This window comes from Podarcis tiliguerta (assembly GCF_965153285.1).
Source record: "Podarcis tiliguerta genome assembly, chromosome: 3".
Taxonomy (NCBI): domain Eukaryota; kingdom Metazoa; phylum Chordata; class Lepidosauria; order Squamata; family Lacertidae; genus Podarcis; species Podarcis tiliguerta.
Window position 1 is genome coordinate 106,287,181 of NC_139536.1, and position 23,690 is coordinate 106,310,870.

The 23,690-nt window shown below is 43.6% G+C and overlaps 1 protein-coding gene across 2 annotated transcripts in view; it reads right to left on the reverse strand.

Annotated features, from left to right (window-relative positions):
* Positions 1–23,690, reverse strand: part of PLCB1 (phospholipase C beta 1) — a 455,632-nt gene that overhangs the window by 408,454 nt on the left and 23,488 nt on the right. For both annotated transcript variants that reach the window (XM_083431904.1, XM_083431905.1), the window contains exon 2: positions 19,071–19,148. In XM_083431904.1, the coding sequence (XP_083288030.1) occupies positions 19,071–19,148 (78 nt within the window). The remainder of the gene's footprint in view (positions 1–19,070; positions 19,149–23,690) is intronic.

The window sequence follows — 23,690 nt, forward strand, 5'->3', positions numbered from 1 at the left end:
ACACACACAAACCCTGAAACCTCAAACCTAAGCATGTCTATGCCCAGGCTTTTCTTTTTAAGGTGTGCATAACCTTCACTTTAAGTAGTTTGCCAAGCACAATATTATACTTCATCTAAACATGCCAAGGTTGACATTTTCATCATTGGCATTTTTTCAAGTGCTAATACAATGACTCTGGTCTGTACAGTTTTCTAAAGAGAGTCTCAAAACGTAATTTGAATTTGAATAATGGGACATGTTTTGACACAGAATCCACCTCTTGCACAAAATGCTATTACCTTTGCAATGATGCTAACTTTGGTGCGAGTAGTCTAACAAAATAGCTGCTCATATTGTCCTGCTTCATGTCCAACACATGCAGACAAACGCTCTTACGTGCAGATAAGATATCTTTATTCAGACAAATATCAGCACAGGTGTGGCAGCAGACACAGAGTTCAGGAGCCACGATCCAGAGGTTCAGTAATCAGGCAAGAATTCAGGACTGGACAGAAACAATGAAGATGTCCCAACAGTTTCGACACCCTGCCCACAAAGCCTTTAAATATAATGCATGATGCACTCACTTAGCAAGAATACCACTGCCTCCTGAGTTGCTTCAACCTCCTCATCTCCTCCAAATGCTCCCCAGCCTCCACCAAGGCTCTCTACTGCCAGGAGGCCATGGGGAGGAGCCAAAAATCCTGCTCCTCCTTGAGGATGTGGGGCTTAGGACACATATTCACATTTTCCCCTCACATGGCTGATGAAGTTAATCATGCCAAAGTATTTAGAAACCAAGAGGCTATAAAGGAAGCAATATAGGGTGAATTATTTCTGGCCACAGACTAATTAATTAATGGAAAAATCATTTTCAGTATTGCACTATTACCCTATGGAAGTCAATTGCTTTAGTCCACCTCCTCCCCAGTCCCAACACCAGACTAGGAGGCCACAGAAGGGCTAATACCCCTTTCTGTCCTAAGGTAAAGGACCCCTGACCATTAGGTCCAGTCGTGGATGACTCTGGGGTTGCGGCGCTCATCTCGCTTTACTGATCGAGGGAGCCGGGTCATGTGGCCAGCATGACTAAGCCGCTTCTGGCGAACCAGAGCAGCACACGGAAATGGCATTTACCTTCCCACCGGAGCAGTACCTATTTATCTACTTGCACTTTCGAACTGCTAGGTGGGCAGGAGCTGGGACTGAGCAACGGGAGCTCACCCCATCGCGGGGATTCGAACCGCCGACCTTCTGATCGGCAAGCCCTAGGCTCTGTGGTTTAACCCACAGCGCCACCCGCGTCCTACACATCCTTTAATTATACTCATTTGGCACAGTTGTTCCAAGTTTCTCATAGGCATGCTTACAAAGTGCTCCCCAGCTAAATTTCTACCCAGATTTGGGAGTTCTGAATTGTGAAAACAAATTTTCACTGTAAGTAATTTTTCAAACAATAAGGAAGTATTTGCATCAAGCTGAGCCCTGAGATCACACAGAAAGCTAGAGAAAAGCAAACCATTAAAATGGCAGGAAGAAATATCTGTGAAAACAGGGTGGACGGGCTGTATATCTGTTTCTTTCAAAATATTATTCTACTGTCTGCTAGAGCACTCATTTGCTGACTTAGAAAGACAATAATAAAAATAATATTACAGGAACAACATTTGATTCTCCCAAGCAGGCAGTGCCTTTCAAATTGCTATTTATTATTGATCAACTGATTGGGCTGCCATTCCAGCATGGAATAATGTAGCAAAATAAAAATAAAATAATTCAAAGGAAGAAATATTCAGAAAACCAAGTGTAAGACCCATCAGCAAAACCTCCTATCAATGTTTTAAAATGTGCCATATGTGCCATTCTGGGTTTTTCTCAGAAGATAAATGGAGTAAAATTCAGGGCATAATGAAACTGCGGGGGAAAAACAACAGTGCAGAACTAAGGGGGGTCCCCCCCCCCCCGCTTTATGACTGGTGGGCGGGTGGCTTGCTTTAAGAATGCAATATTAGGATAGATGCAGCTATATGTGTTTTTATGCTATGCTCAGTGATACTGTCAGTGCTGTGGGTGCTGCATTATTGAGAAACAAGATTTATTCCTCATAAACTAGTTATGAAACCACATCTTTTAACAAAAATAAAAGAATACCTCCACACTTTTAGCACATAATCATCTTTAATTATTATTTTTTAAAAAAAAAAGCAGGAATAGTATAACACAAAACAGGTGGACATGTAGTCTGGAAATAAGGAAGGCGGTTAAGGTGCTTTTCTTCTTGATATTCTACAACTAAATATTCTAATAGTACAGGAGAAAGCAAAAGCACAATGACTGCAAGCTTTCCAAGAGTTATGTGCTCTGATTCCAGATACACTTCACAAGATTTATTTTCCTGGATGAATTGTGCGTAAATACACCTCCTTTTCATCAGCAAGTGGTCACAGCTGTACCCATGATTGATGCAAATCTAAGAGATCAAGAATTCAGCCTGGAAGCCTGACCACACAGCTGCTAACATCGCAAGAACTGGCATCCAAACCACTCTCTTATAGGCATAGGACATACCTGGATCCTGTCAACAAGCCTTACCATACACTGAGAACACGTAAGCTAGCAAACCAACTAAGGAAAAATGGGTCACCTGATATTAGAGTAATGCCATGCTTTCTGTCAAAATGGCCTACCAAGAGTGATGTAGACAATATTGAGCTTAGTATAAGGTAGCTTCCTATGCTCCTATATTTAGTAAACTGCAAAAAATAATAATCTTGGTTCACAATTAGTGAAGGGAGAGCTTAACCAAGGCCAAGGGTTCAGATTATATGCTAAATCAAACCTTATCTTAGCACAGTGTACCACAAGCACAAAAAAGGTAATCTCATAGTTGGTGAAATCTTCAGGGCAGTGATAAAGGTAAAGGTAAAGGGACCCCTGACCATTAGGTCCAGTCGTGACCGGCTCTGGGGTTGTGGTGCTCATCTTGCTTTACTGGCTGAGGGAGCCGGCATACAGCTTCCAGGTCATGTGGCCAGCATGACTAAGCTGCTTCTGGCGAACCAGAGCAGTGCACGGAAACACCGTTTACCTTCCTGCTGGAGCGGTACCTATTTATCTACTTGCACTTTGATGTGCTTTTGAACTGCTAGGTTGGCAGGAGCAGGGACCGAGCAATGGGAGCTCACCCCATCGTGGGGATTTGAACCGCCAACCTTCTGATCAGCAAGTCCTAGGCTCTGTGGTTTAACCCACAGCGCCACCCACGTCCCTTTTTCAGGGCAGTGATAATGAGTGACAAAAGAAGAGGTTACAATGCTTACATCTTCTGCCCACTTTGCATTGCACATATATTCAACCCCACTCAATCTTGCCTCCAAGAAGATTCTGGCGGAATTTCAGCAAACAGCCCAAAGCAGCGTCATGAAAGAAAAACTATATGGTTGCTGGTGGGATGAGCACAAACAAAGCATTGAAAACAAGCTAGCACTGCAGAGGACAGCAGACAGAATAAGGGACCTATGCTTTGTAATGCCTATTGATTGCTGGAAGGTCTGCTTAAGACCGCATTTCATTTTAATCTTGAATAATGCAGTTGGCGCACAACCAAGTTTCTCTCCATAACCCTAACCAGGAACTTAGGGAAACTGAGTTCCCTTACTTTTCTTAAATTAAATAATTAAATTTTTTGTCAGTGGGGGCCATGGAACAGATATGCACCCAAACGCCTGATTCAGAAACCCACCTATATCTGTAATCAATAAAGCTGCAGCCATTTCTAATCCAGATAATTGTCTGCTTGGGTTTATTAATCACATTTTACACTTAGCCACTGCCCGGGGGGGGGGGTGGCAGCACTGTAACTGGGCGGGCAATAAACAAACAAACTTCATGGTGAGTTCCCCCACCTTTTTTCCGGGGGGGGGGAGCGTTGGACAGAACCTAAAATTGAAACTCAATGCATCACTCTCAAGCAATTCCTTGAAAGGTAATAAAACTTAATTTGCAATTTGCCAAAGACACAGTCACTAAATGAACTTTTTGCTGAACACACAGCTGCATATTTGTTGACCCTCAAAGCCACATAGATCAAGACACTAAGTGATCTGAAACAGCAGAGAATGCCTTTCTGCATTCAAGGAGAAACAGTTTATTTACTGTATACATATACTCTAGTGCCAAATTCAGCAATTGTTCCATCTTGTGATGACATTAGCTTCCAGCTACTCTATCAGGCTGAGCTAATGTTTAAACTAAGCAGCCGCAGCCTTTATATGTGTGTGCACAGTGTAGCTGTCAAACATTACCCACCACTAAATTATGCTTCACTCTTCACCTGCAGAAACCAGAAGTAGTAGATACCTTATGAGAGGGAAGCACTGGTGATACAGCTAATGATTACTCATGCCCAGCTGATTTATGGATGTAATAAAGTTAAACGATACAGTGAAAACCTCATATTCATTCACTATCACAGCCAACACCTGCTTACATGGGACTGTGTATGCCAGTCCACAGCTATACAAGCTGTCACTATAGGGCAAGAGCAGCATCTGTCACAGGTCATTTTTTTCACAATGGCTTTATCCCTTATATGGAATGTGCCATGCATTTTAGGAGGCTAAATGCCATTTGGAAATTGGAGTTTGGGGGGCTTGTTCTTCACACTCTGTCTGGCTTCCCCAGGCTATTATCTACCAACCTAGAAAGCACAAAGTTGCATAGGTAGCTGCCATAGATGCACGATGCTCCCAATATTGGTCAGTTTTCATCATGCATTATTTTGACTTCATATTTATTTCAATGCTAAGTGCTGGGCATTAGGCTGCTTTAGTTGTGCTGGCATCTCAACATACAAATGAGCAACTATTCCCTCTGGGGAAGCTCCAATTTTAACACTGTCAGTAGCCACTCCCCTCTGAAGATGACCACATTCTGAACATTCAAAAGTGTGAAGCCATCCCACAGAAAGTGCCATGAGAAGTGAAAGACACAGCGAAACTATGGCATTACTATCCTATGATGACAGTACAGGACAATACAGATTGTTATCATTATATTTTCTACAACATCTGCTCTGTCATGGACTGGATGGACATATACGCACCAGCTGGGGAACCGCCAAGGGACGAAGTTCAGAGTCTGGGGATTGGTAGTGGGATGACAAAGAGCGGTCAGAGGAGGAGAAGGGAGAAACCTGGGAGGAGGATGTATCAGAACCTGAAGAGATAACAGAATTTAGTGAGCAGGAAGAGAAGTCCAAAATCAGAGGCAGAACCAGGAGAGGAGGCCAAGAGGCAGAGATGAGTCTGGTTGGTGAAGCCAGAGTGTCTCCCCTCCTGCTGTGACAAGTTCCCCTGCCCCCTGGTCTCCCAGGACCAGAAGAGGTATGAAGAGGAAGGAGCAAAGACAGGCATGTTGACGGAGTCTCAGATTGCTTGGAGGAGGAGAATTAGGCAGCTGCAAGGAAGGCATGGACCTTCACCCTCCACAACTACCTCACAGGGTAAGGTTACCAGTTTTCAATGAATCCAGGGAGACTTTTCAACTTCCTACTAAATAGATGGATTTTGTCAGGGGGCTGATTGGTAAATCCGGGGACTGTCCCCGGGAAATGGGGATGTCTGGTAACCTTATCATAGGACCAAGAGCTATGAGTTGTTGTGCTCATTAAGCCAGGCACTCCTGAGCAGATCCTGTTTCTTCTGATGAAGAGTTAACTTCACTTATTCCATGTGATGCCTGCTCCTGACGTGCTCTTAGGCTACACATCAGTTCTTCTCAGGAACATACACACACAGCAAACAAACAATTCATTCTTAAAGGAAGAAGGTGATACACGCACATATACAGCAAGCAAGAACTCAAGAGTGTAATGGACACACAAAATGTGGCTGAACTAAATTGCTATATAAAATGACAACTGACTCCAGCTTCCTACAAGAGATCCAGTTCCACAAAACTACTGTGCCCCAAGGAGTAGCCTCTCACACAGAAGACAGGCAGAGTGGGAAAGACCTAGTGTGGGTTCATTCATAACATTTCAATCCCGGTTGTCAATCCAGAAGGATCACCAGTGCTCACATATACATATAACATTGGGTCTGCTTCTACCCATTCCAATGGCATGTCCTCCTTTCCCTACAGACTCTGTTCTGTAGCTCAAGGGTAGAAAGAGAAAGAGAAGAGCCAGGGACATGAACTGTGGCTCAGATGAGCTGCTGAGCAGAGGCAGTGACTCTTCAGCTGCCTGTATGCTCCATTGCTTGGCACTTCATATTCCCTTTCCCCAAGGACTGTATGGCTTTTTACTGCGCTATTAGCCAAACCACAGCTGCTTCCACTAGTCCTGTCAAGCTGGTGTACTTATGAAATTGACTACGGCAGTCAACAGAAACATGTAGTCAACTGGATTTTGCTCCCAATGGCACTTTTCTTCTTTTTTGCATGGATAAAGGTAAAGTGACCCCTGACCATTAGGTCCAGTCGTGACCGACTCTGGGATTGCAGCGCTCATCTCGCTTTATTGGCCGAGGGAGCCGGCATACAGCTTCCGGGTCATGTGGCCAGCATGACTAAGCCACTGCTGGTGAACCAGAGCAGCGCACGGAAACACTGTTTACCTTCCCGCCGGAGCAGCACCTATTTATCTACTTGCACTTTTGACAGGCTTTCGAACTGCTAGGTTGGCAGGAGCAGGGACCGAGCAACGGGAGCTCACTCCATCATGGGGATTTCAACCACCAACCTTCTGATCGGCAAGTCCTAGACTCTGTGGTTTAACCCACAGCGCCACCCGCGTCCCTTTTTTGCATGGATACTTAAGCCTATACATATATATCCTTTCATGTACAACATAACAATGTATCCTAGAACATGTCCATGCCGGTTACCAACACATCTCCGTACCCCACCCCACCCCACACATTGTCCATGATGTTGTTCATCATTGGCACGAGTCAACAAATGTTGCAGCTGTCACACCCAAATTTGCCCGGGCCTACTGCAGCAGTCCTGCTAAGCCTTTGGGCTGGGGCTGGGGGGCTTGTTTTTTCTAGAATGCAGATTAGAACTGCTGTGGAAGTCAGTGCTCTTACCACGAGCAGCAATTCCCCCATAAGTACCAATTCCATGTTTCTAAAAATGTATTTGTTTGCACGCCACCTTGGCATACCTGGGCAAAATATTACGTAGCTAAGCAGACTTGAAAGGCAGCTCTCCGTATCTCATACCCATAGTTCTGTTTGAATCTAATCTGCTTTGCCTAGCTTTATACAAATACTGTGAAATGAAAGGCAGCCTGAGAGTGATACAAGTATCTGGAGTTCCAAGATTTTCTGATGCCTGAATAGTCAGCAGACCTTTTGGGTACTGGGTACCTAGAGCAAACAGGGGGCGGTTGTTGCCTTCATGTCTTGCTTGTGAGCTGCCGAGAGCATCCCACAGCCAACTGCTAGAGACAGAAAGCTGGACTAGAAAGGTGTTGATCTGCTCCAGTAAGACCATTCTTATACATTCCACCTTTTCCTTTTGATAGGTGTTTCCAGCTAAGTCCTGAACATGTGAGTTCTCCAAGTATGCTTTGCTGAACTCTGAGAACATTAAGATACCAATTTGAAGCCACCCTCTGGCATTCAGTCAAGTATTCCGTTCCATGCATGCGTGCAAACCTATTCAGTTTGCCTCTCCATTGTGTTTGCTGCCTTCAAGTAATCTGAGGAATGCAATAGCTGTTTTTAAAGCTGAACAACACTTCCTTACCTAGGGACTAACTGGTTTTTATTAGTATTTGAATACTATCCCCAGTAAGACCATGCTAACCCCAAATTTCTTTTCATAAAAAAAGCTCTCTGATTGTACACCTTGCATTCTGTTTTGTTACAAAGGAGGACCCACCTGGTAAAAGTTCCATTTTCTGTAAATTTTTTTCTTTCGTATTCTTAATAGTAGCACACAACCCATTACACAGAATTTAGTCTTGCCTCACATGGAAAATCATGGCAATTATTATTATTTTCTTACAAAGCAAGAAATTACAAGGTTATTTGCGTTTTCTATTAAAGCTGTTCCTTAAAAGCACTGAGTTTAGTCAAGGCTTTGTGGAACAACTCATATGCTTCGATTGAACTCATTGTTATTTTTAAAAAAATAAGTGCTTGTAGTAGAATAGAACTCCACACTTATCTACATTTCGTTATTTGCTTCTGCATTCTAATGGAAAGCCTTTCTTGTATCAACTTGTGCAAGTGCAATTTTCTTGTAACTGCTAATTTCATTCTCTAAAAACTTCCCCATCATCATGACCCAATGTATTTAGCACACCACGCAGTCAAGCTACACTGGGCTTCATTCTTTTGCCCTAACATTTAATTACACAAGTCCAAATGCACAGAGCTTTCTCTCTCTGCTGCAATCTGAACTTTGTTGAGGGAGTTTCCTTCCTTACCACATGCCACTATTCTAGTCACTTGCAAACCTAACCTAACACTTGTCATCAAAAGCCACCGGTCCAAAATATAGCTTGCTGAAACGGACCAAGCCCTCATACAAATGCAACGTTGAGCGAGGGCACAATACCACAATTGTTACTTATGAACAAAGTACTTATGCTAACATACTACTTAACTGAAAGCTTGCAAGTTATGTCATAAAATTATTCAGATATTTTAATGATCCACATCCACGGTCCTAGGCAATTCTCTGCCATCATTCTACTTGACATGGCTTAATGCCAGCTAGGTTTCTGAGCAGCTAAGCACCATTTTTTCTGTCACTCTGAGACAAATACAAGGGGTTTCTCTACATCAGGCATAGGCAAACTCCAGCCCTCCAGATGGTTGGGACTACAATTCCCACCACCCCTGACCACTGGTCCATAGTCCCAAACATCAGGAGGGCCGAAGTTTGCATATGCCTGGTCTACATGCTGCCCTTATAATGTGAACACCAGAAAGGTGTCCACACACACTTCTGTTCATAGCGCTTGGAAATACACCATTTACAATCAAGCAAGTTGAAGAGTTTAACAGTTTTCTCTTCAAATTTAGCTTGTCGTTACCAGCAGCAACATGCTTTAATATGGGCGAAGTCAAACCAACATGGTTTATAATAATAATAATTTATTATTTATACCCAGCCCATCTGGCTGGGTCTCCCCAGCCACTCTTGGTTTAGTACACAAGATACAGGTATAGTGAGTCACTTCCATTAATTCATCACAGGGATATGCAGAGTCTCTCACAAACGGATTATTTAATCAACAAATCCAACAAGACCTTTAAAACTTTGGATCACATAACATGTCACAGGCACAGTGGGTAAACATCTGTTTACTACATTGATATCTATAGCATGCAAGAGTCATTACTCACTCCCTTCCTTAGTAATTCAAGAGATGGCTAGAGGCATAGGCATGCCTTGGTGTCTCCTAAGTTAAATTCACCTCAGTTCATCAGGGGAGGAGTACATTTTGCTTCTGCCAAGACAGGCAGAGAGTGAAACCACAGGAAACTATTGAGCTGTGAACTGTTTGACAAGACAGGACGTATAGCATCTGTTATTGACCTCTACTGTCACCTCCTTGTGCATGTGTGAAGTGGAGTCAACTGCTACACAAAGGGTAAAGTTGGGTCTAGTATGTATCTTTGCTTAGCACACATCTGGCTGGTGTACAACTTTCCTACAGCCTCTGAGGAGGTCAGCGGTTGGGGGCATGGGGAAATCCCACTTATTTTAGGATCAGCTCTAAGCAGGGGAGAAAGAAGATTCTTTACTCAAGCAAAGGGTCAAGTAGAAGTTGTCATGGATCTAGAGGCTGGCACTCCAAGATTTGGCTGGAGAAAAGGAAGTCCCTCCTCTCTTGCCATTTCTTCACTAAATATTTGCCTCTTTTGAATTCCCTGTTCTGGTTCCAAAACTGACTCGGCTCTCTGTTCCCTGTGCAACAGCTACATTCTTGCCTCTGTTCCCTTTCTGTTAAGCACTCCTGTTTGCTTCGCCCACTTTCACATCATCCTAGAAACTGCACTGTTTGACAATGCTTTTATTGGTAAGATCATAAAGGCTGGTGGCGCTTACTTCCTTAACAGATGTAACAAGCCTGCCTGAGGTCATGCCAGACTGCCAGCATGATTTTGTGGAGGACCTGCTCCGTAACTTCCCATGTTGAAACAGGCTATGATTGTTGTTGTTTAGTCGTGTCCAACTCTTTGTGACCCCATGGACCAGAGCACTCCAGGCACTCCTGTCTTCCACTGCCTCCCGCAGTTTGGTCAAACTCATGCTGGTAGCTTGACAACACTGTCCAACCATCTCGTCCTCTGCCGTCCCCTTCTCCTTGTCCCCTCAATCTTTCCCAACATCAGGGTCTTTTCCAGGGAGTCTTCTCTTCTCATGAGGTGGCCAAAGTATTGGAGCCTCAGCTTCACGATCTGTCCTTCCAGTGAGCACTCAGGGCTGGTTTCCTTAAGAATGAATAGGTTTGATCTTCTTGCAGTCCATTGGACTCTCAAGAGTCTCCTCCAGCACCATAATTCAAAAGCATCAATTATTTGGCGATCAGCCTTCTTTATGGTCCAGCTCTCATTTCCATACATCACTACTGGGAAAACCATGGCTTTAACAGGCTATGATTGCCTACAACTTAATCCACTAGAAACATTGACTGCAGCTCTGGGGAAATTGGAAGCTGGAAGAGAGATCTGTTACTCATCACCTGTGATGCCATAAGTACTGTCCATTTAGTGCTCGAGAAACTATGTACACAATGTCTATCACCACACTGCAGAGACATCCCTCCCAAGAACAGTTTAAAGTGATACAGAAACCCACATAAAAATGCTATACCAGAGTCAAAGACAGGACAAAAGGAAAAGATTTGCTGTATTGTAGATGTCATGGGCAGTTTGCAGTACTACCTCCAGGTCTCTGACAAGTCAGCTATTTGCCAAATGCCATTGACTGGTTGGACGCAGAGGAATGGTGGGAGGGACCAGTTGGGGGAACCCCCAGGGGAAGAAAGCTCTGGGATTGGTGGTGGGACAACAATGAGTGGTCACAGGGAGAAGGAGAAGGAGAAGGAGAAGAGGAGGAGGAGGAGGAGGAGGAGGAACAACAACAACAACAAGAGTTTGGATTTGATATCCCACTTTATCACTAACCTAAGGAGTCTCAAAGCGGCTAACAATCTCCTTTCCCTTCCTTCCCCACAACAAACACTCTGTGAGGTGAGTGAGGCTGAGAGACTTCAGAGAGAAGTGTGACTAGCCCAGGGTCAGCCAGCAACTGCATGTGGAGGAGCTGGGACGCGAACCTGGTTCACCAGATTACAAGTCTTAATCACTACACCACACTGGCTCCCAGTGTGAAAGAAGATCATGTTGGAAGCTGAATAGACAACAAAGCTTAGTGATCTGGGAGATTCTGTGGCAGAGAGAAGACCAGAAAAAAAGGCAGAAGCTGGAGCAGGGAAGGAAGGAAGCCAGGAGGCAGAGATGAGTCAGGCTGGTGAAGAGTCATGAGTGTCTCCCCCTCCTGCTGCAATAAGCTCCTCTCCCCCCCCCCCCGGGTCTCCCAGAACCAGAAGAGGCATGAAAAGGGTGGAGGAGAGGTTGGCTTTATGCAGGTGCAATCTCCAATTGCTTGGGGAAATCCCTAGAGAGGAGACAACTTGACGGCTGGGGGGAGGCATGGACTTTCAGTCTTGGCAACTGACCCATGGAGCTGATGGACTCATTAGACCTGACACTCTGCGAAGTCTGTGCAGATCATGTTCTTGCTAATAAAGAGTTGCCTTCAACTTGATTGTGCGATTTACCACCAGCTCACTCCTAACACCAAAGAATGGTGAACAGCTATTTCAACCAATGTCAGCTCTGACAACTGGATGGGAAACAATGCTGCCACAGTTCCATGTATTAATTTAGGCTGGTGAAAGAGGAGTTGTTAGTATGTGAGATGAGAAGTCTCTGGTTTGAGTTCCACCTTGGACATGAACTAAAGCAGTTCCCTTTGGCGGACCTCTCTCAGCCTTACTGTATTACAGTGGTACCTCGGGTTACATACGCTTCAGGTTACAGACTCTGCTAACCCAGAAATATTGCTTCAGGTTAAGAACTTTGCTTCAGGATGAGAACGGAAATCATGCTCCAGTGGCACAGCAGCAGCGGGAGGCCCCATTAGCTAAAGTGGTGCTTCAGGTTAAGAACAGTTTCAGGTTAAGAACGGACCTCTGGAACGAATGAAGTACTTAACCCGAGGTACCACTGTATTTGCAATATGAAGATAATGCTAGACGACCTTACAGGGTGAGCTGAAGGATTTCAGAAATACTGGTTGTGATGCACAATCAATCAATCAATCAATCAATTTCCTTTATTCGACCGATAGTCAGAAATAAAAACATTACACAATAATTATAAACTATAACATCATAGGGGTACATAAATAAGGTAGGGCCACAGTACTAGAACTCTCACAGGTAACCCACATCAAAGCATTCAATTATACGCTTCCGACGCTTGAGTGCCAGGAAAAGGAATTTAGCCACTGACAAAGTTGTTTTCCCAGAAGACTTGTTTAGCAGATACGCTGTCTGCTTTCCTCTTTGTCGGGAACTGCGCTGGGGTAAGTATGGAGTTATAAGATACTGTCTTAAATCATTGTAGAAGGGACAGCTCAGTAAAATGTGCTCTGTGGATTCTACCTCACCCAGTGCACAGTGGCATAATCTCTGGTCATATGGGACTCCTCCATATCTTCCCTTCAGGACCGCCGAGTCAAGAACATTCAGCCTAGCCGCAGTAAATAGTCTGCGGTATTCCACGTAGGGGATATCCTCCAGGTAGCGAGCTGGGGCAGCCCGATACAACTGCTCCCCCAGAAACAACCCAGATGCACAATCAACATTATCAAGGATATGCTACACTTAAAAGGATATAGGTCTGGATGCTTGTACCAGACTTCCTGTTTTTGTTTTTATGTTTTTGTTCTCTTTTGTTTTTGTTTCTGTTTTCTACGATTTACAACAGTTTATGTGCAGAGAGAAGGAAAAGCTTTACTTGACTGGTGATCATGGCCAGTGGCAGAGCATATGCCCGCGCTGCCCAGGGCGGGCACGTTCCCGAGGGGCACCAGTGTGTGCTCCTGAGGGGCGCGGAGGGTGCCTCCCAGGCACGGGATAGCCACATACACACCCACCGATCCTGTTTCTTTCCTCTCCCCTTCCCACTTGCTTGCCTCCTTCCCGTCCTCTACCTTGCCTGCCTGTCTCCTCCAGCCGGAAGCACGGGGCAATGGCGCACCGCCCGCCCATGACTCCCGCGCCTACCGCCAGCTGTCAAGGGAAGGGAGAAGTTGCTGCACAGCACTCCCGGCTGGAGGAGGCTGGATTGTGGCCTGAATTTAAGGCACAACATTCCTTTTGGGTTCTATGAACAATCAGCAGAATTTTGCTGTGTTATAGGCTGCATTGTGATGGTGTATCATCCAGGTTTTCCATCAGTAAGTTGCTTAGTGGGAAGCCTACAGCTGCTTATTGTGAACACAGGCTTATTACGGCACATTTTTAGAACCTGAGTCATATGGATGTTCCTGGGTGACTGGTTATAAATAAAATGTAACCTATACTGTCAAGTCCCTGTAGTCACTACTGGGTCATGACAGTTTTTGCATGAGCAAAGAGCCATAAGCAGACTCTGATTCTAGATATTAATTACTGAAATGCATTATCCTGCTTTTAAGCTAACAGATACAGAATTATGAACCCAAAATGCAGATGGGCTCAGGACAAGCATTTTGTGCACTGTATAAATTCCTTCCATTGTAGATTCCGAAAATCACCCCCAGTCCAAAACACACTCTTCTTCAGAAACCCACAGATCTCATCCTGTACACCTTAAAGCAATGGTGGGGAACCTGTGGCCTTACATTAGATGCTAGACTATAACTCCCATCATTCCTGATCACTGGTCATGCTGGCTTGGGCTAACGGGAATTGCATCCCAAAACATCTGGAGGATATCAAGCTTGGAAAGGCGATTCCATATGATCCCACTAAGATACACTATTACATGACTTGTACTAAAAGGGTATCTTCCATGGATTCACTGAGCTGTAGGAAAAACTTGCTTGGCCAAAGATCAGAGTGGTTTGTTCAAGTTCTAGCTCATCCGCTTCATACTATGGAATGCAGACCTCTGCACAAGCCATGCCTCAGGGGCAGGGAGGTAATGGATATCAAAGTTTGATTTAAAGACCAGCATCAAAACCTGCTTCTTCAGGAAGTACGCATGAACGTTCCTTGACAACTTTCAGAAAAAATATGTGCCAGTTCAGTTCTCCATGCTACTCCCATCTCAGAAAATTATTAGACAGATTAGACAGCACCAAGAATTACAAGGACACTGGCATGCTGTTCTAAATATTAAATATGGCTGCTGTAGCATATGAGCAATTATTTTACTATCCATTTAAACCTGCCCGTTCATTTCTTTTGTTAGAAATTATTACAAGCTTCTATGCAGACATTAAAATGTAACATGTAAGCCTTGTGTGGTGTTTTGCGTATGCGATAGTGACGCGCATGTTGCTGCTCTTCGATACTGCCACTCAAGATGGGCAAACTGGTCTATTCCCAGCCCATGTCAATTTCACAAGCATTAACTCATAAATATGTTCCTTTTCATTTGCTACATCAATGTGCTTTCTTTATTTAATCCACACACTTATTTGCATTTAAATACCAATCTAAATATTCATTTCTGAAGCTATTTTTTTATTTAAAAAAACACCATTTTGATATGTTTTGCAAAGGCAAGATCCATGTCAGAATATGTGGGAACTGAAAAGCCCACTGAATAACTTAATTTCCAATCCACACATTAGTTCAAGAGCTGCTGATCAGACTCATAGCTCCATAAATGGCTTTATCTGTAAGCAAAATCTGAAATTCAAAGAAAATAGTTATGCAGGCAATACACAATTTCCACTGTCTGCCCTGTATTTTTGCTTGATCTTTCCTTTTCTCATTATTCCAGCACACTGTGAGTTCTTTCTGGTCATTTCAAGAGCCCTTGGTCCCAAATGAGACAAAACTGTGTAAGAAATAGCCCAAAGCACTTAAACCACAGGGATGGAGGGAAATCAACCCTCAGAAAACCTACTCCAGGATTTTAACATCATCAACAATAACAAGTGCAAGAAATATTGCACAGAACTTTTAGCCCAAGGTCAATCAGGCTGCTGACTACATAAATCCACAGAGGAAAAAACTAATTCTTACTGTGGAATACAAATCACTTTTCTGAGCACGTTTTTCAGCTCACCCAGTAGCCCATCAGAAGGAAAGGCCATTTTAAAGATTTCCTTTAATATCAGAGTGCAGCAACAACTAAAACGAGAATCTGCTTAGCAAAATAGCATCTGCCTTTTTATTCGGAGCCTATTAAAACGTGCATTTGTTTATTAATATAGCACCCCTCCTTATATCACCTTTAATTCACCAAGCCAACCTGTCAGGAGCAAGCTCTCTTACCTGTGATGGAACAAATGCCCACGAACATATTCTCCACTGACAATGAGCCTGAGCTAAAAGAGGCTAGGAGGTAACATGTGTGTGGCAGTTGATGCGCCCAGCTTCCTGGTACGCCCCTCACATGGGCACAGTGAGGCTTAGTGAAGCTGGAAATCAGACTCCATATTCTTTGGACCATCATCAAGTTAAAAAAGCAGCTAGGTAAAGGTAAAGGGACCCCTGACCATTAGGTTCAGTCGTGACCGACTCTGGGGTTGCGGCGCTCATCTAGCTTTATTGGCTGAGGGAGCCGGCGTACAGCTTCCGGGTCATGTGGCCAGCATGACTAAGCCACTTCTGGCGAACCAGAGCAGCGCAAGGAAACGCCGTTTAGCTTCCCACCGGAGTGGTACCTTTTTATCTACTTGCACTTTGACATGCTTTCACACTGCTGGGTTGGCAGGAGCAGGGACCGAGCAACTGGAGCTCACCCCATCGCGGGGATTCGAACCGCCGACCTTGTGATCGGCAAGCCCTAGAGTCTGTGGTTTAACCCACAGCGCCACCAGCGTCCCCTAAGAAAGCAGCTACGTGCGTATTATTGTTTATTCTTTGATAATCAAACTATCCTGTTGATAAGCATCTTATTTATTTATTGCATTTACTGTGTATCCACCTTGCGAGGTAGGTGAGGCTGAGAGGCAGTGACAGGCCCAAGGTCACCAAGTGAGCTCCATGGCTGAATGGGGATCTGAACCCTGGTCTCCCCGGTCCTAATCTGACACTCTAACCACTGTTCCACACTACCTTTTCTCTTTTTTTACCAAATCTTTTTATTGGTTTTCACATTTATCACATAAAAAAAGAAAAAAGAAAAACATTACAATACACAAAATACAAAAACACACACACATAAGAACAAATTTTTACTTCCAAATCCTAATTTCATTACATTAATAACTGACTTCCGTGAATCCCCTCTAACTGAATTTTATTATATCACCTATTTAGCAGTTCTCCAAATTCATTTTTCTAATAATATTAACTTCTTTCATTTACTAACTTCTTCTCCTTTATTACTATTCTAATCCTTAATATTTATTAATAACATATTCATATTCCGCCCCTAAGCCTAATTGTTACTTCCAAGAAATTTCTCTTTATTCCACACTAGCTTTTCTTAATGCCATCTTCCTAAGACTGTGGATGCTATAGATCCATTTGCCTAAGTATTACATGACCCTTGTTTGCCTAAAGCGTTTACCTTTGCTTATCAAGGTTTGGGGCCAATGACCAGTTCTTCTGATATTTCTATTTTCACTTTAGGTGTAGTGAATTCTGTACTGACATTCAGGGAGGAGGGTTTCACTCTTTTGCCCTGCACCATTTTCCTGATAAGGCACTCCTGGAAGCTACTAGTAGTCACAGAGCAGAGAGGGGATTGATAACAGGAACTTCAAATACTAATTCAGAAGAGACAAAACTTAACTGGAGGTAGGGGGGAGAATTCACATACGTGGTGCCCCTTCTCCAAATCAGAGCCCTTCCCTATTATTGCCTCTGCGTAAAAGAAACATAGGAAAAGCCATTTGCAGATTTGCATTCTTTCATACTTTGTAGTTCTCCCCATCTTCGTGTATTTTAGTTCTTATTTTGAACAAGAAGGCAATTATGAGGTAGGATCATTAACTGCAATAAGAAATCCATCGCTTTCAGACATGAAGGTGCATATTGTTGCATGCTAAGATCTTCCGATTCTCCACACATGCTATATACTAGCACTGGAAACTCAGAAATGATAGCCATTGGGTCTTTGGCAACACTTGTCAAGTTTGTACCCTCGTCTTCAGTTTGCAAGGTTTTGTCATTCTTTTGTCACACTTACTTAGCTTTAGGGAGACACCAAACTGAAGGCTTAAAAGTTAAGTCTGCATCTCCAGAACATTTCATCCCCTTTTGATAAAACCTCAGCCTTTGTTTGCCCAGCTGTGAAATTGTTTTATTTTAGGCAAGGGGAGAAAACAGATAATGTTCCTTAACTCAGATTTGCCTACCCCTCCTCCAGGTACATACTGCTAGCTTAGAACCGACTATGGATGAATATTTTTGGCAAGCTGCCTACATCTTCTATCCACTCCTCTGCAGTAAGCAACATTATAAGCAAACTCTGGCATTAGCACAAGTTCTTCCTACAAGTTTTTTTGCAACTAATCTTTCAATAGCTGTCAGCATTGATCGTAAACAAACACTCAAGTTTCTAAGCAAAGCTTTCAGGCAGCTGATCTATTTTTGTTTTTCTAAACAAAGCCTTTCAGAATACATTTCGGCAAATGTTTCTAAAACCATCATTATCAGCTGAAGAGAAATATCCTTCCTTGACCCTTATAGATTGGGTTTTAATCACACAGTGATAGTCCAATTCAAATTATCTTGAACGAATGCTCTTTTAAAAAGCTATAGGTATTTAAGCATTTGTCAGGAATGTAGCAATAATACTATAAATATATATCCCCCTAGAGCATGGGTGGGCAAACTAAGGCCCCGGGGCCAGATCCAGCCCAATCGCCATTCTAAATCTGGCCCGCAGACGATCCGGGAATCAGTGTGCTTTTACATGAGTAGAATGTGTGCTTTTATTTAAAATGCATCTCTGGGTTATTTGAGGGGCATAGGAATTTGTTCATATTTTTTTTTCAAAATATAGTCCGGCCCCCCACAAGGTCTGAGGGGCAGTGGATCTGCCCCCTGCTGATAAAATTTGCTGACCGCTGTCCTAGAGCATAGTTTCAATATACGTACTAGTGGTTGTTGTTTTTTACAGGAACAAGGAAACACAAAATGAATGTCCTAGTACCAGGCTATATAAATAGTTGAAGACTTTCATATAAATGTTCATCATCAACGCTCTTCCTTTCTCACTGCTTGCAATCTTCAAAAGTCAATAAGACTTTTTTCCCAGGTTCCTATCAAGTAGAACTGATAAGCATTTAGAAAACATGGCCACACTCTGCGGAAATGGTCCAGATTTCTCACTGGGGATGGGTGAATTTCAGTTTCACTTTCTCTCAGTTTCTTATTTTTCCAAATTTAAACACAGTCCCCCACATTTCCACATCAGCTTGTGAATTTGTTAAAAAGAAAGTCGTCATGAAAATTTATCAATGCTGTAGTGCAAAATTCACAAATACACTGTTCTGCAATGCAATTTTCCCAAATAGGATGCATTGTAGTATGTTTCTTTCACTAGGGCATGTGTTCTTATGTACACTTTACCTTAGTATTTGCATTTTTGTACACATTACTTGGCTGGAGAACTGCATTGCAATATTCAGGGAAGGGTGACTTTTGAAGAATTGCTATGCTTTGGTTTGCAAAATTTGAGGAAGTGTGATTTAGGTAGTGAATTAAGTGTGAATCTTTAAATGTGGACTGGCTTAAATTCACACACACACACCCATCCCTAGTTCTCATCCTTTTAAAAAAAAAAAAGACATCAGGGTTACAAATGTCAGAAAAAGTATTTGGTCAGAAAAAGAAGCCACCACAAAGAGGGAGCTCAAGTACTTCAATGTATATCTACCTTATTTTGGTCTGTCCAATACAAGAAAAATCCATGTGGGTCTGTTCGGACAAAAACTGACGTCACACTGGTGGAATCCTGGCAAAGAAAGAAAGGACACAGTATTAACACATTGCAAAGCTCTTCTTGCATGCCTAAATATACCACCCTAGCTAGCAAAAGGAAGTATTCGTAAATTGCCATTCATTTATGTGCATGCCTTTCTCATTTATACAGGAGTTTGGGTAACTCATTAGACAAAGTTGGTGGAACAGAAAGGTGCCCTTAAAGTACTCAAGGAAAACAGCACACTTTACTGGCCTTGCCCTACGCAATGCTGAAGATAGCACTTGCCAGTATTTATTTTAAGTCTTACTATAGATACTCCCAGTGCCAACCAAAACACAGTTGCTTAATTCCACCGTTACCACCCCTTCAAAACGTGAGCAGGCCTTGCAACACAAACACGTTATTCTAACTCCTCTCAATTGCTGGACAAGATCAGAGGACAACTGCAAAGTAACCCAACACCTCAGAGGCTGAGCACATTGCAAAGCCAGGCATGTTAAGTTTGCTTCCCTCCAGGGGATGCCGTCTCAAATCTGTGATGTCCGACTTGCACCATCTATTTTAGAGTTTGTTTTCTGAGAATATTTCCACACAAGTAGGAGCCTCTCTGTCATTAACTCTCTGTCCCAGCCTCCCTTGAAGTATACAACATGTTACTTAAGTATTTTCAGATGTTTCCTTCATACACATTGCCATTCTACATTCTGCCCCTCCTGCTTTTCCTACAAATCCTGCTGCCAATTATATGCAAGAACCGTTTCACAACTGCTAGATTATAGAACCATGTTTCATGAGCTGGGATGAGCTGCTGGATTTTAGAACCATGTTAACTGAGCAGGGAAAGGCAGGGGCTCGTCGTAATCCTCTGAAATCACATATTCTCAACAAGGATCTAGAAACCCCAACAAAGAATCCCAAAATGCAGGCAGTTATATTAGTCCATTGTGATATGCACACACGAATGCACTGAGCAAAGGAAGCAGGACTTAGCTTACTAATTAAATGTATTAGCACAACTCCCAGAAAACCTGTGCATATTGTTTCAGCTGCAGTTTTAACTTGTAAAAAAAAAATATGCACTGAGCATTAATAAAAGATCTTCAGCCACCTGAAATGCAGCTGGTGGCTTTTAATTAGAAATGCAAACAAACCCTGCAAAGAAGTGTTATCACTTAAGAGAGTGTCAGCCTGAAGTAAGAAGCGCATCAAAGAAAAGGAGAGAAGTATCCAGCCCCTACTTTGTTATTCTCCTTGTTTCTCTGCCTTGCTCTATGCTAACAAGTCACCAAAACCAAACAAAAATCCTGAGAACCTCATCATCACTTCAGTTATGTACCAGAGCAAAGACGGTCCATCAGTTATCCTGGTGCTCTGGAAGATGATGACATTGTTCCTGCTCTGGGGATGAGGAGACAGGCACACACATCCTGGAATCCTCCTATTGTGTGTTTCCCTTCCACTACCATCCTAGGAGTGCCCAGGAGAGGCTCATAAAATTAAAAAGAGCTCCAAGTAACAAAAATTATAATTATTCTAATTAACCTCCCAGGTTGCTCACTTTTATTTTGGCTCACTTAACATTAAAAACAAATAGGAACCAATGTTTTCTGAGGCAATTAGTACAAACACAGTTTTGTATTTATTTGGCTTGTCCCAACTCACAGGTTCAGCTTCCAAATATGTGATTGGGGCCTACCAGTTGCGTGTTCAGACCCAGAAACCTCCCCCCTTTAAATAAATTCACACTTGACTCAAATTTTGGTTTTGGTTTTTGGCAGAATTTAGGCCACAACTTTATTGATTACAGAAAGTGAGTGGTTGCATAGGCTCTGGTTTTACTAGCTCCCTGCCACACAGGTAGCACTTACCCAGGGTTCCAGCATAGATCAGCCAAGGGTGAACACCTGGATAAGCGGAAAGCCAAGAATAGGCTAGCTCTGCCACCCAAATGTCCCCCTGGACTCAGGCACAAGCACAACCCCCTCTCAGGGGTTGACCAAACCACTGAGTCCCTGGATTCATTTAATGGAATACCCTTCACATATGGATGGTGAGAGCGTTTTCCCATCCCTATCACCCGAACCAGAGCCTATCCGCAACCTTACAAACTGTGACAATTTGCTATGTGGCAGGCGAAACCCAAATGGCAACAGCCGATCAGCCAAGTGGGGAAAATTCCTGCCGTGCCCCTGTCCCAAGATGGACGACATACGACGGCACAGCAAGGTCAAGCGCAAAGCCCTAAAAGTAGGGAGAGGTGGGCAGGTGTTCCAACGCACGAGCCAAAAGAGGAAGCTCTGGGTCATGTACATGGGTATAAATAGGTCCCTTGAACCATTTGAACTCCGTCCCATTGGCCAGATTGCACCAAGCTATGAGGGACCTACCAATCTGGTGTTGTGGCTGACCAATCGTACCCACCCACATCACAGAGTGTCGGTTTTCCAGGTCTCACCGCAATACGTGCCCTCTTTAAGGGAGGAGCCAATTTGTCTATAAAATCAAAATAAATGTGTACCAGCAGTGTGTACTGCAACAGAGCATTTTTGCGCATAGTTAGGTACAGAAGATTCAATGCTGGGGCAAATTAGTGCAACTGATGAAGAAAACACTGAATTCAGAAGACTAAATTTGTAAAAAGCCAATTCTTAAAAGCTCTCGGTCCCATGGAGGTAAGTTCTTTTTGCTTGCCATCTTTAAAGAAAGTTCCATTGCCCAATGAGCCTAAGAAGCACAGAAACATCCTCCATTACTCTCCAGCACATGTTGTCAGAAAACAAATAAACAGAAAGCAAGAATTCACCCACGGGCAAAAGAATCTCTTGGAGAACTTGAGTCCAACCCCTTTAATAGGAAAAGGCTGTCAAGAGTGGTTGAAAACTCACCACCCACCTCTTCATCAGTCAATATCCTAGTAGTAGAACAAACTACAGGAGGTGGAGGTTTGTGAAAAGCACATCAGGGGAAGCTCACTCTAAAATAAGATTTCAGTTCTTCATTGATTCAAATTTGTCACCCTGAGAATTGGGCTATTTGTTAGTCCAGGGAGGAAAGAATTTCTAATTTACACCTCACTGGCAAGTCTGATGAATCCTCATCCTCCCACCAGTATTTAAGAGCGATTGGGAAAAGGATAGAAATTGGGAAGATGAAAGTGCTCTATTCTAGGAACGAGACGTGGAAATACACAGAATAATTGAAAAGACTGCTTTGCTAGCTATCTCCCCAAATGGAGTCCTGCCCTTTTAAAATGGAAATGGCAAACCCTGGCAATCGTAGCCAATAGTGCATTGCCCTGCTCTTCCTGCTTTCAGAAGTATCGTTTTTTTTCATCCTGTAGAAGACAGCCAGGGCCATCACAATACATTTTACTGTCCAAGGCAAAAGGGCAAAATGCCACCCGACCTCCTCATACCCCATACAGAAGCCACCTGGGTTGGCACAACAGCAATCTTGTGAGGCAGGTGCTGCTGAGAGGCTGTGGCTGGCTCAATATTACCTAGTGAGCTTCATGACTGAGTGGGGATTTGAACCCAGATGTCCCAAGTCCTGGTCCAACATTCATAAGAACTGTCTCTCCCCGTGTGTATCAAGCCAAATGCTGCAATAATCATCTGAGGCCCTTCTTCATGTGCTTCCTCCGTGAGAAGTCCGGAGGGTGGTAACACAGGAAGAGGCCTTTTCTGTGGTGGCTCCCCATTTGTGGAATGCTCTCCCCAGGGAGTCTTGCCTGGCACCTTATCTTTAAGTGAGGCTACATCTCTACATCTCAAACCTAGACAGCATTTTAAAAAGTAGAGACATCACCTTGCCAACAAAGGTCCGTATAGTAAAAGCTATGGTTTTCCCAGTAGTGATGTATGGAAGTGAGAGCTGGACCATAAAGAAGGCTGATCGCCGAAGAATTGATGCTTTTGGATTATGGTGCTGGAGGAGACTCTTGAGAGTCCCATGAACTGCAAGAAGATCAAACCTCTCCATTCTTAAGGATATCAGCCCTGAGTGCTCACTGGAAGAACAGATCGTGAAGCTGAGGCTCCAATACTTTGGCCACCTCATGAGAAGAGAAGACTCCCTGGAAAAGACCCTGATGTTGGGAAAGATGGAGGGCACAAGGAGAAGGGGACGACAGAGGACGAGATGGTTGGATAGTGTTTTCGAGGTTACCAGCATGAGTTTGACCAAACTGTGGGAGGCAGTGGAAGACAGGAGTGCCTGGCATGCTCTGGTCCATGGGGTCACGAAGAGTCGGACACGACTGAACGACTAAACAACAACACATCTCTTTAGGCACCAGGCAAAATCATGTCTCTACTCACAGAGCTTAGGCCCATTAAACCACTGGTGGCCTTTTAAACCATATATGGAGGGGAATTGTTTCTGTTTGTTACTATGCTATGTATTTTTGTGCTTATATATTGTAAGCCGTCCTGTGGTCCTCAGATGAAGGGTGGTACAGTGGACGCTCAGGTTGCAAACGTGATCCATGTGGGAAGCATGTTCGCAATATGCAGCGCCCGCAACTCGTCTGCACACGTGCGGGTTGTGATTCGGTGTTTATGCGCGAGCGCC